We start from the raw sequence: 12,182 nt of genomic DNA on the forward strand, positions 1-12,182 counted from the left end.
ATCACTGTCGTGTTGTCAAGATCACTTACTGCTCTGTGTTACTGTGAAACACAGCAACTTGAAGCCGGTCAGAATCATCATTATTGTCCAACAGTATACGTACTGCCATGTATACTCATATAGCCGATCTAAACAAGCCGTGAATGATGCATTCAACATGCAGGCCACCGCCGCCAAGCAGGGGCACCGGCTCGATCCTCCCGCTGGGAATTAGCCGGGCAACGAACGAGTTCTTGCAAAGATTTACCAAGTATGTGTGGGGCGAGACATGGAAATCAGACTGACGATTGGTGGAAACGACAGCAACGCCCTATTAGTCATAAACTATTGGGGTAAATAACAAGGTTTGGGGTAAATTGAATTGGGGTGAAATGGAAGTTGTTTGTGTTATTGAGCTGGGTTGAGTTGGAGGCTTTGTGGCGATTGAGTGGTTGAGGTGAGTCAGTGGTGGATTGGATCGGATATTGGTGCCTTATTGCAACGTGATTATGAGCGGATACGGATATGATAGGCGTGGTGCATGGATGCTGAGTTGTTTAACTGCAGGGCGTCGGTGACTACTGACGCCAGGATGGTTGCATTTTGGGAATCTCGGATGACTAGATTGGTGTAAGTGGGTGAACCAAACATTAACAGCAGTAACCAATTTCTAGCCAACTACAATATAACTACATGTTGTGCATGTTCATGATTTGGTTTTCAGCTAAGTCGACATTACCTCAATACCAGGAATGATGCATGATGTACTGCTCTCTCATATTATCTTCACTTAAGATACCATGGGCAAGTTACAACGCAAGCATGCACGTTCACGCATGTGGAGCCATCGCCCCCTTACGGCTAGAATTACTGCCTTTGGCAGTTCATCCCAGTATTGACTAACACTACAGCTCAGAAGAGCCGGCCTTTTGTTCGAGTTTCACATCGATTATGGACTAGACAGGTTATCTTGATGCATGATGCTATGGATCTACTGCTTTTGAGAATCCTCCGGGGTGCTTGTGAGGTGGTGCGCCGACATCGGACTTATAAGTGATGCATAGATCTCTATCTTGAATAGTCTTGTTCGTATTCTATTCAGATGTTGAACTAATGCAATCCTACTGCAGCCACCGCTGCCGTGGTTGTACCAATCTGTAACCTGCGTAGCGCTTCCATATGTCATAATTAAATCTTGGAAGGTATGTGGTATATATCCACCTACAAGGTAATGTACGCATTGTGAAAGTACATTTGTCAAAACACGGGGATGATCGAGAAGTTGTACGGTACAGGGAGGTATTCTAGAGAAGAAGACTCAATTGAACGCTACCATAGTTACGATTCATTTCTAGTGTTTCCTTGAGCAAGCTAAGGCGAGAAATGGCATTGCCTGATAGATGATAGCCGTGGAAATGGCGACTTTTGACACCAGTCAAGAATATTTCGACACGATCGATTAGAGTCATGGGCACCAAGATGAAGCTCAAAAAGGAATTAACAGGTCCTTCAACGACGGGAAAAGACGATTAAGAGGCGGTGAATGAGGCTGGCCATGTCAAACCTCCGCTCAACTATCACCAGCTAGAAAATCTCCTTCTCCCAGCTGCTACGCGGTGTCATGGACGCGATAATCAGAGAAATGGAAAACTGCAGAAATCGAGGCCCAAACGGCACAATGTCTATCCTTCATTTGTGTTTTCCGTTTGTTCGGTAGCTGGAGCAACAGGGTACATCACGTAGGTACCTTCACCATTCCCGGAAGAAAGGAGGGAAGAAGACTTGATGGCAGCTCCTCGAGCTTCGGACCGTATGTATTTCCAAGTCCCGTGATGCAGTGAATATGTGCTGCACATTGACTTTTCTTTGTCATTTGATTATCAACCTCACCATACCTTGGGTATAATTACCACCTACGCAAGCGATTATAGGCAGTTTGATACCCTTCTTCTTCTTCTTCTTCTTCTTCTTCTTCTTCTTCTTCTTCTTCTTCTTCTTCTTCTTCTTCTTCTTCTTCTTCTTCTTCTTCTTCTTCTTCTTCTTCTTCTTCTTCTTCTTCTTCTTCTTCTTCTTCTTCTTCTTCTTCTTCTTCTTCTCCTTCTCCTTCTCCTTCTCCTTCTCCTTCTCTCCAAATTGGAGCTGTGATCCACAAAGCGACTTCGGGGACAACACGATGGGTGATATCTACGACGAAGATCAACACTCCGATACTCTCGACTGGGCTATTCACGGGTGTGCCACCTGCTCTATTTGTCTGTTTGCGGATGGATCGCGAGGCTAACACTGGCACAGGTCCTTCAATACCAAGCTGCATGCAGATGTCAGTATCCGTCTTGGCGATATTGAACTTCCGGCACATGGCATCGTGCTCGCCTCCCAGAGTGAATATTTCAAGAAGGCTTTGCAGTCTTCTATGAAAGAGGGCATCGAGAAGAAGTTTGAGTTTAGCGAGGGTAGCATGCATGCGCACTGGAGGATGTTTGAGTACATCTACAGAGGACGATACTGTCACGACGCCGAACCACTGCTGGGCTCGATAGGTTAGCATCTACCATGCGTACCTTGCACAGCACTCACTATGCCTTTGTACATGACTGATTTCGGATTTTCTAGCCGACGACGAAGACCTCTTAAAAGACATCCGCGTTTACCAGCTAGCAGATTACTTTCAAATCCCGAATTTGAAGAATTACGCAATGCGAAGCCTCAAGTTGAGATTGAAGAAACTATACGTCAGCGAGAACTTTGTTGGTTGCATACGAGAGGTGTATGGGATGTCGATCGAGGTAAGCCACGACATGAGGAAGGAGATTTCGGATATTGCGCGAACTCATTTGACGGAGCTTTGGGACAAGAAGTCTTTCCGCGCACTCCTTCGTGAGGGAGGAGATTTTGTAATGGACATACTGAAAGTCGTAGCCGCTGATGGTTATCAATAACGGAGCAATTCTGCAGGCGTTGCGGAAGAGGTGCCAGAGGTTTGGCTGAAGAAGGACAAAATTTGCATGGGTGGCAATGTGCCTTGACTATGGGCGGTTTCCCCAGATGATTGATATGCAAAATCATAAAGATAGATGAATAAGATCAAGAGAAAAATTGAAGGCCATCTAATTGCAAGAGTACCTTTGGTTGGAACTGTAAGTATGCAAGGTTGCAGAGATTGTTAGGCGTCGAATTCTGCAGACTATCAAGGGTGCGATATCGGAAACTCTGTGTTGTATGTATCAGCCAAGAAAAACAGGAGCATCAAGCAAACGTGGCCAAGCAAAATTCAATTTGATTTCAAAAAGATGTTTAAAATGCAATTGATATTTACAAGATGAATCAGATATTTTGTTTGTAATCCAGTGGCGCTTTCGGTGACGGTCGCCACAGCGATTACTGGACTAGGCAATGCGTGGGCCCCGATCGGAGCAGAAAATCAGATCTGACTGTACCTGACTCGGCTGATCTCATAATCAGAATCTCATACCTCAACGCCCATTTCATCCAGACAATTCATCTCAAGCAACGGCATCCAGTGACAGAGAAAAAAGAGAAAAGAGTACAACGTCGAGCAAAAGCAAATCACCAGGACAATGTCCCTCACAAACGGCTCCCCCGAGGCCGCCGCCACGGCCGCCAAAACCGCCTCCTTCACCCTCGCCTCACTCCCGGCATCAGCCCGCAACGAGGCTCTCGAGGCCATCCACGCGGCTCTGACGGCTTCCAAGGACGAGATCTTGGCAGCCAATGCTCGCGATCTGGAGCTTGCGCGGAAGGCGGCGGCAGACGGAACGCTGACGCAGGCGCTTGTGTCGAGGCTGGATCTGGGCAAGAAGGGCAAGTGGGATGACATGCTGCAGGGGATATTGGATGTGAGAGACTTGGAAGATCCGGGTATGTGGATGCCTATTTTTTGGATGATTTTATTGTTTTCGTATATGCGTGGCCATTGTCTTGTTCTTGTTGCCCTGTCTCTCTGCTGCTGCTCGAGAACTAGCCATCTCAAGTGAGATGTTCCTCTTGGCTATACAACTTACAAATCAACTCAAATGCTAACCTATACTCTTTTTTCGCCACCAGTTGGCAAGGTACAGCTGCGAACAAAGCTCGATGACGGCCTCATTCTCGAGCGGGTGTCATGCCCCATTGGCGTCCTCCTCATCATTTTTGAGGCACGTCCCGAGGTCATTGCCAATATTGCCAGTTTGGCGATTAAATCCGGCAATGCTGCTATTCTCAAGGGTAGGCCTCTATCTATCTATCTCACACTACCCTATAAGACCCGATTACTTACTCAGATATCATCTCGCAATAGGAGGTAAAGAGTCCACAGAATCTTTCATCGCCATCTCACAAGTCATCTCCTCCGCCCTCTCCAAAACTCAGGTCCCCAACTCGGCCATCCAGCTTGTCACCACCCGCGATGTGATTCTCCAGCTTCTGAGCCAGGATCGCAGCATCGATCTGGTCATCCCCCGTGGCTCCAACGACCTTGTTCGCTACATCAAGGAAAACACAAAGATTCCCGTCCTGGGCCATGCCGATGGCCTCTGCAGCATCTATCTCACTGCCACAGCAGACAAGGAGAAGGCCGCCGTCGCCATCGTCGACTCCAAGACGAGTTATCCTGCCGCTTGTAACAGCTTGGAGACGCTACTCGTCCAGGACAAAGCCCTCGACACCATCTTCCCTGGTGTGGCTGCTGCTCTGGCTGAGAAAGGTGTGACACTCCGCCTTGATGCTGCCAGCAAGGCTGCCCTCTCATCCACCTCTCTCCCAGAGGGCACCATTCTGGATGCTACTCCCGAAGACTACGATACGGAGCACCTTAATCTCACCTTGGCCGTCAAGACTGTATCCTCCGTCGACGAGGCCATTACCCACATCAACACCCACGGCTCTCACCACACAGACTCCATTCTCACCTCAGACGAGACCGAAGCCGAGCACTTCATGAACCAAGTGGACTCGGCCGGCGTGTACTGGAACGCCTCAACGCGACTGGCCGACGGTATGCGCTACGGCTTCGGAACAGAGGTCGGCATCAGCACCAACAAGATCCACTCGCGCGGACCGGTGGGCCTGGACGGGCTCACGATTTACAAATACAAGATTAGGGGAAATTACCAGCCGACGACGGGATACGGCGAGGGCGAGGGAAAGAGGCCGTGGAAGCACGAGAAGCTGTCTTTCTAAGGAGGGTCGATATAGGGCTAGCGAGCATGACGGGGGGAATAAGGAAGCGAGGCACTCTCCCCGAGAAAGGAAAGATAAAGAACGACGTGGAATACAAAAAAGAACGGGGTATCGGATCCTGCCAGGGGCAACCAAAAAAAAAAGGCTATCGAGTGGATGAGTGTTTGTTTGTTTGTTTTTGCCTCTCCCTGTTGGCCAGATCGCGGTGAAGTAGATCGGCGAAGAAAGACGACGCGGAGAGAAATCTCCTTGACTAGGGATGCCCGAAAGACATAGTATGGGGTAGCATGTAGCATCTGTATAGGTACAGATAGATGTCTATGAGCATTATGGTCTGATTATAATAGTCGTTCCCCCTTATTCAGACAGGAAGGAAGGTGATTGCTCATCATGCCCGAGTCAGGAAAAGAAGAAGAAGCAGAAGCCTGCTAAGCTGATGCCCCCCTTGTTCTGCGGACAAGGGCCCTGTCGCGACGGCGACACCCGGGAGTCCGTTTTGGTTGGCGGAATAGGATATCGGTCTGCATTGCTCGTACAGCACGAGTACCTGTACTTGTCCAATGGCACCATCGACATGTTGGAAAAAAAAAAAAAAAAAAAACTGATGCTGCATGGCTTAGCTCGCCGACCTTGTGATCTTTTTTCTCATCTGGTGATTTTTCCCACGATGCCCTCATCCGACCCGGGGTCCTTTTCTCCAGACTCAAAACTTGTGCCTCGGGCCTACGGCTTCTTCTATTTTTATCATATGATGTTTTTCCGGCGCCGTAGCTACTGTAATAAGCCAAATCTATTTTAAAAATTAAAGCATAAAGTAGTATTGCATGAAGCAGCGTGCATAGCCAGAGTCGCATCTGCATCTTGACATTACTCGGACGTGCCGCCGCATCGTATCACACCAAAAAAAGGAAGAAAAAAAAAAAAGTACCCGTTACCTACGGGCGAGTGCTGGCACCCCGCCTTTTCGCAGTACTAGTAACAGCGGAGCTAGTGAAAAGCCAAGCCCAAGCTCAATCTAATAAATTGCCCTTGCTTGCAAATGTACGATAGTCCCCTATTATTTTTGGAATACGAGGGGGAGAGAAGATAGCAAAATAAAGAGAGAGAGAGAGAAAAAAAAAACCACAAGGCCCAATATCCCGGCCTGGTATGCTCCTTCGTGTCAAATAGTCTTCACCTGACTATTCTAGCTGGGCGCGTCCGTATTTTAGCGATTGGGAGCACTATATTTTCTGTGTGTGTGTGTGTGTCGTGTGTGTGTGTCTTTTCTTTTACGAGTGCTCGTATAATACCACTTAGTCCTGACTCACTCTATCTTGTCTTATCGGTCTCTTGTTCCTGGGCAAATGTCTTAGACGCATGTTATGTATGTCGATGGAGCTGGACTTGCACACCGTTTTTGTTTTTCCGTCAAAGAGTGGACCCGGCGCTGTGATATCACATCACCGCCTCTTGACAGCCCGTCCTGCAGAATCCGCGAAAAGACAAAGAAAAAAGAAAAGAGCGATAGAAACAAACAAACAAACAAACAAACAATGGAAAACCCTATTTAGATGCTGGGGTCGATCTTTTCCGCATAATAATAGCAACATACGAGCACAAGGTGACATGGTCAATGCAAATTAATAAAGAGGGCGGCGGCATGTCGGGGGGAATTCAAGCTGCTGTAAGCGGGATCCATGCCCGCAACCCCCATTAAGGCCATACGCTGGATGCCTCAGAAAGACAGCTTTTTCGGCCCTAGCAGGCTTAAGAGTCTGACTGGCGATCAAAGAAGGGAAGGCGATTACCAGTGATATGGCCGATGTGATCTTATGGCGTGTATACATACCTAGTAGTAGTCCTCGTACTGCACTGTACAAGTCAATGGACATTACCCAAGGCATGGTAGCTATCCTCATGTACTCGTACTTGCACATGCTGCCTCAATACACTCGTATGCTCGTATACCTACAGCTAAATGAGTGATTCAAACAACGCATTGCATTGCCGCCTTACAGCAAGGTGACAGCTAGACCCATGTGATCGTATCATCTTTTTTTTCCCTCTCGCCCAGGCCAATTCCTGTCCCAACACTGCCGCGCTATTGATACGGATGCATCATAGTCGAAAGCTCGCCTTGCTCGAAATGGAACGATACGAGGGCACGTTTGCGCCTTGCTTGGGCTCGACTTGCCACTGGATTCGGCTTGGGCTCGTCTGTATGTTGGCAGTTAGTGGGCGGGAATGGCAATGTCTTTTTTTGGAAAGCCATGGCGTCACCATTTGTCGTTGTGGAATGAGCTTTTTTTGTTCGTCCACCTTGGTTTGTGTAAATCTTGTAACCTTTTTGCCATCTCGCCCAGTTATTCCATGGAACACAGTGCGTAGGGCTTGCGGTTTAGTGGAGGGATCATCGGGCAGAGATGGGACTTACGGGTGGAAAAACAGTGTGTGGCTGTGCCTCGCCTCGCGCACTGTACGGCGAAACGTTGCGTCGTGAGTGTGATGAGCCCAGCGCCGAACAGATTCTCCGGGGCGGCTTGCCGGTACGTACCAACCACCTGCCTGGAGACCCGACAAAACGTGGAGTTGCGAATGGGGGCATTGCGGCGCTATGACGTATTTTTGGCCAATGACAGCCCGCCATTGCAGTCATCCTTCCAGAAGAGGCTTAGCCCGCTCTGTCTCAGAACCAGTCAGCTGTGAGGGGAAAAGAAGAAAAAAAAACGGGGGAAGCACAACCACCGCGCTTTTTCGCTGCTACTAGCCACACTTGATCCTCGTCCAGCGAATCGAGCGCCAGGAAAGCTCGTATTGCTTGGTGTCTCGCCATTTTTTTTTTCTGCTCTTCTCACTCTTTTTCCCTCTTCGATTAGAATTGTGTGGCGCCGGCCGCTGCACCACGTTGCCGCAGTAGCCACACCTGTATTCTTGTTCGTCCTTGGCGCCTGTTATCGCTGGCTGGGCCTCGAGCCACGCGTGGCTGGCTGGGTACCGCTACCTCCGAGTACAGCCCGCCGCCAGTGGACGCGGACTGTCGGCCAAGTACTTGTACAGACCAGGTACCGCTACTCAGCTACGGGTGGGACGACGCCAGACAGGACCCCTGGTTAGCACCGTCATGGTTGGGCCCGACGGTGCTGCAAGCTCCCTTTCCGCTGGCTCTGCGGTGCGTGGACATACATAGTAGAATACGAAGAGCTACTGCTTCTGCGTCTGGACCTCCCCGGCTCTGATAGTCACGCCTGAGCTGCTGTTCTGCTCCTCCGGGGGTCCATCTCGACGGGCTAGCAGTGATACGAGTGAGCAATGGCCGGTACCGAGTACGCGCGCAGTACATCCGGCCACCACAACGAGACACAATGAGACCGGGCCAGGAGGGATCGGCCTGCGCCAACGGCTTGTCACTCGGCGGCCGCTATCCCCAAAGCGCAGGTACCAGCACTCGTACCTGTACTTGGTACTCGGCAGTCGAGGGACCCTGGCCGCCTCCCTGCATGTTGCCTTGTTTGGGTTGCTGGGACAAGAACAACCTCGTATCAAAGGCTCTTCCAGCTTGCAGTGCTCCGTAGACGGGCTGCATGTATATAATCGTGTCGTGTCCGCCGCACTCCTCTTTCTTCTGTTTCTGGCCCATCCCAACAACTACTACACTCGCTAGTTTTTACGCTCAGCTTCAGCTGTACTCTCGTTCAACGACCCAAATATCTACATCCGCCTAATATCTAATACCACCCTCACACCCGTTTTTACACCTATAAAAACAGAAAAACCAAATTTCAAAATGAAGACCTCTGCCATCATCGTCGCCGTCACCGCCGCTCTTGTCAGCGCTCAGGCTCCCCCCGAGGGCACCAACAAGGTGTCCTGCGCCAAGCCCAACGCCAACTACTGCCTGGGCGGCGACATCATCATCCGCTGCGATGCCAACAGCGTCGGTGTTGCCGGCCGCTGCTCCGACAACGTTGCCGGATACCCTCCTCTGGGCGGTGTTGCTGAGTGCTACCAGAGCTCTGAGACCGCTGGTGACGCTGCTTGCCAGAAGAACGTAAGTGAAGCTCTATACTATACAACACTGCCACAAGATGATCATGAAAAGCTAACAACCACCACCAGTGCGTCGTCTATGCTCAGCCTTCTTTCACCCTGCCTGCTTCTCAGTGCACTCCCAGCTTCACTGCCTCTGCCACCGCCTCTGTTGCCACTACCCTGAGCAGCTCTGTTGTTGAGAGCAGCAGCGTCAGCGTCATCTACACCACCGTTGTCAACGGAACCGTCACCACCACTGTTCCTTGCACCACCGTCCCCGTTGTTCCCTCCACCACCCCTGCTGGTCCTGTCAAGACCACCACTCCCGCCGGCCCTGCTGGTACTGGTGTCCCTCCTCCTCCTCCTGCTGGCGGCAACAACGGCACTGCTCCCTCCGGCACCAACACCCCCGTTGGCCCTACCTCTGCCGGCCCCAGCACCATCCCTACCAACGCTGCCGTTGCCAACCGCGCCACCGGCGCTCTGGCCGTCATGGGTCTCGTTGCCGCTGCTTTCCTCTAAGCGAGTGGCTTTTCTTCCTTGATCTGTCAAGTGGAATAACGTTTACGACTGATTTCAAAAAATCTCATGAGTTTGAGCATGATTATATATGAAATGTCTGGCGCCGACAGGGAAAAACGAGAACTTTAATGTTGATGGTTATGAAGGGGGGAAATTGGGATGTCACTCACGTCTGACTCGGTCATGCTCTTTTTCATTATTCCTTTGCGAAAGGTTGTATATAACGTGGTAGCAAAAGAAGAAAGAAAGAAAACAAGCCATGATTGGAGGGGAGATTTATTATACCTTGGGAAGTTAATCTTTTGGATCTCGGGAGTTTGCTTTTTTATTTTATTAGATATTGAAGTATGATGGGGGGGATATACGCATTATACCTTTTAGCATGTGCGATGTCATGCCTTGGCAACGGAATACTATTACTTTCATTAAATCATTTTGTGTCTTCGTCTTGCTTGTGTCTTAATTGATGTGATATTATAAAATGTATCTATGTAATGGTATATGTGAATGTATGTCTGTCGCTTTAAAGTACCCAAAAGTCATCGCTGCTGTGCCCATCGCTTCGAATTCATAACCCACAACTGCGGCGCCTCGCCTTCTCCGCTATAGATATAACTCAAATACAATGAATAGCGAAACAGCGCCTGCCGTAGCGTCTCCTCTGTGAGCTCATCCATACCAATACTACGTCCAAAGTCCCTAGCCGTGACGCTCATCTCGGAGCCCACGTCGCTCTCTTCACTATCGCTCCAGGCCCCACTAGCCGACGACACGGACGAGGCTCTGGACGAGGCTCTGGACGAGGCTCTTGATGTAGCCGGACTGGGACACGGCGTGCCGCGGAGCGCAACGTGCATTGCGAAGAGGAAGCTTTCCGGGACGGGAAGGCCCTTGGGGACGGAGCAGCCGGGGGACCAGATTGCCTTGGGGCGGCGGCTGAGGTCGGCGGCCATCTTCTCGATGGTTTCCTGGGCGATGGCGGGGTCGATGAATGTGGCGAGGGTTGTGAATGTTGGTTTTGCGAGGGCGGCGTTGAAGGCTTGGCAGGTGAGGCGGGCGGATTTGTAGTCGCCTTGGGGGAGGTTCTGGAGGATTTGGGAGACGAGCTCGAAAGGAAGAGAGTCCATTGTTGCTATTGATGTTGCGAGGTTGGATTGAGATGTATGGGTATCAAGTTTGGTGTTGTATGTATATGTGTGTAGTATCTATTATAACAAAGGGTATCGTGAATTGAGCAGGTGAGATGATGTATGTGTATGTGAGATGTCGTCCGTGTAGGATTGAGTGGGTATCGTGAATATCGTGAATGCCGTGGGTGGGTAGGAGAGAATGGTGATGTGCTTTAATACGTTGTTCGTGCAAGGCTGACAAGAGTCTATTGGAAATATTAAGTATTGGTGATTCACGACATCATAAGAGGCATAAGATCGTCAAAGGGGGAGAGAAATGAAACAGATCAGACCCAACAGCGAGAAACACGGTCAGATATATACCTGTGCTGCCAAAGCCAAAGCCACCTCGTGAGCCTTACCCTCAAGGTTCACACCCTCAAGGTTCGCACCCCCAACGGCACACAGCACGACCGGGAATCGGATCCGAGGGCAGATCCATTCATTCTTTGCGGAGAGCATCCAGGCTGGCTGACTGTTATCTGGCCAAGCCTGAGCGCCCCCCCCTATTGCTACCTGTCGCCCCTGAAACTACCTCGGGGCTGCACATTGGGAATCCTGACGTGAGACGAGACTGCCCTACCTTTAGTCCGCCTTGGTGTTATTACTAGCAAAGGGACGAATCCTAACGTCGTTCCAATCCACTGATTCATGCCCGCTCCCGCTCCCGCAAGCGGACTCGGACTCGGATTTGCTGAGTCAGTGCCTGTCATTTCAAGCCTCCTTAGGGCTGACCGGATTCCCTTTAGGAAAACAAGTCGTTGCTCGACTCCGTAATGGTTCCGAGGTTTTGCTGACCGGGAGATTTTAGCTAATGGGCGTGGGTCTGGCTGACGCGAGGAACTGCTGAGAGGCTTTTGGGGCATTTTCTATTTGTATTAAGCTCCGATAAAGCCAAAACGCGCATGCCACGCACCTGTAATTGGATCCCGATAAACCAAAAAAAGCAGTTAGAGGGAGGGGCGTGCGAATAAGCGAATGCGAATTGGGCTGTGTTTGAATGGTTCTTCTCCCAAAGCTCATCTATTTGCGGCATCTTGCGGGCTGGAACTAAAAAATAACACGGCTAATCGTTTTCTCCGCGGCTATCCAACAGGCCATCACGAGAACGCTTTATTTTATTGTTATTCCAAATAGAACCACTGTACAATAGGAATTCCAAAGAAGAGTGGCCCTGCTAGAAAAGTGCCGACGTCGCCGGTTCTCGGGTCAAAGCGCGCGTGGCTTGAGAGGCACGAGGGGGGAACAAGGGCTAGGATTCCAACCCATTCATGTTTGTATGAAGGGGCCAGATCCGGAAGGTTTTCGCGAATTGGAACG

At 50.1% G+C, this 12,182-nt stretch overlaps 5 protein-coding genes across 5 annotated transcripts; 3 read left to right on the forward strand and 2 right to left on the reverse strand.

The window, feature by feature from the left end:
- Positions 1–2,260: 2,260 nt before the first annotated feature.
- On the forward strand, positions 2,261–2,918 carry TRIVIDRAFT_30335 (uncharacterized protein; the record flags this gene model as incomplete). The annotated part of the gene is made up of 2 exons (XM_014103012.1): positions 2,261–2,519; positions 2,605–2,918. Coding segments are annotated over 2 exons (573 nt in total), but the record flags the coding sequence as incomplete, so codon positions are not given.
- A 639-nt stretch (positions 2,919–3,557) lies between these two features.
- Positions 3,558–5,160, forward strand: TRIVIDRAFT_31549 (uncharacterized protein; the record flags this gene model as incomplete). The annotated part of the gene is made up of 3 exons (XM_014103013.1): positions 3,558–3,858; positions 4,045–4,206; positions 4,280–5,160. 3 exons carry the CDS (start codon positions 3,558–3,560, stop codon positions 5,158–5,160), a joined length of 1,344 nt encoding a protein of 447 aa, XP_013958488.1.
- Positions 5,161–8,014: 2,854 nt separating this feature from the next.
- TRIVIDRAFT_61076 (uncharacterized protein) lies at positions 8,015–8,641 on the reverse strand (the record flags this gene model as incomplete). Its single annotated transcript, XM_014103014.1, has 3 exons — positions 8,015–8,190; positions 8,326–8,560; positions 8,594–8,641. The coding sequence occupies 3 exons, from the start codon at positions 8,639–8,641 to the stop codon at positions 8,015–8,017; spliced, it is 459 nt and encodes a 152-aa protein (XP_013958489.1).
- A 146-nt stretch (positions 8,642–8,787) lies between these two features.
- Positions 8,788–10,123, forward strand: TRIVIDRAFT_110650 (uncharacterized protein; the record flags this gene model as incomplete). The annotated part of the gene is made up of 2 exons (XM_014103015.1): positions 8,788–9,190; positions 9,259–10,123. The coding sequence occupies 2 exons, from the start codon at positions 8,927–8,929 to the stop codon at positions 9,691–9,693; spliced, it is 699 nt and encodes a 232-aa protein (XP_013958490.1).
- Positions 10,124–10,259: 136 nt separating this feature from the next.
- On the reverse strand, positions 10,260–10,820 carry TRIVIDRAFT_121357 (uncharacterized protein; the record flags this gene model as incomplete). Its single annotated transcript, XM_014103016.1, has 2 exons — positions 10,260–10,434; positions 10,525–10,820. Coding segments are annotated over 2 exons (471 nt in total), but the record flags the coding sequence as incomplete, so codon positions are not given.
- Positions 10,821–12,182: the final 1,362 nt, after the last annotated feature.

Source organism: Trichoderma virens (assembly GCF_000170995.1).
Source record: "Trichoderma virens Gv29-8 chromosome Unknown TRIVIscaffold_4, whole genome shotgun sequence".
Lineage (NCBI taxonomy): Eukaryota > Fungi > Ascomycota > Sordariomycetes > Hypocreales > Hypocreaceae > Trichoderma > Trichoderma virens.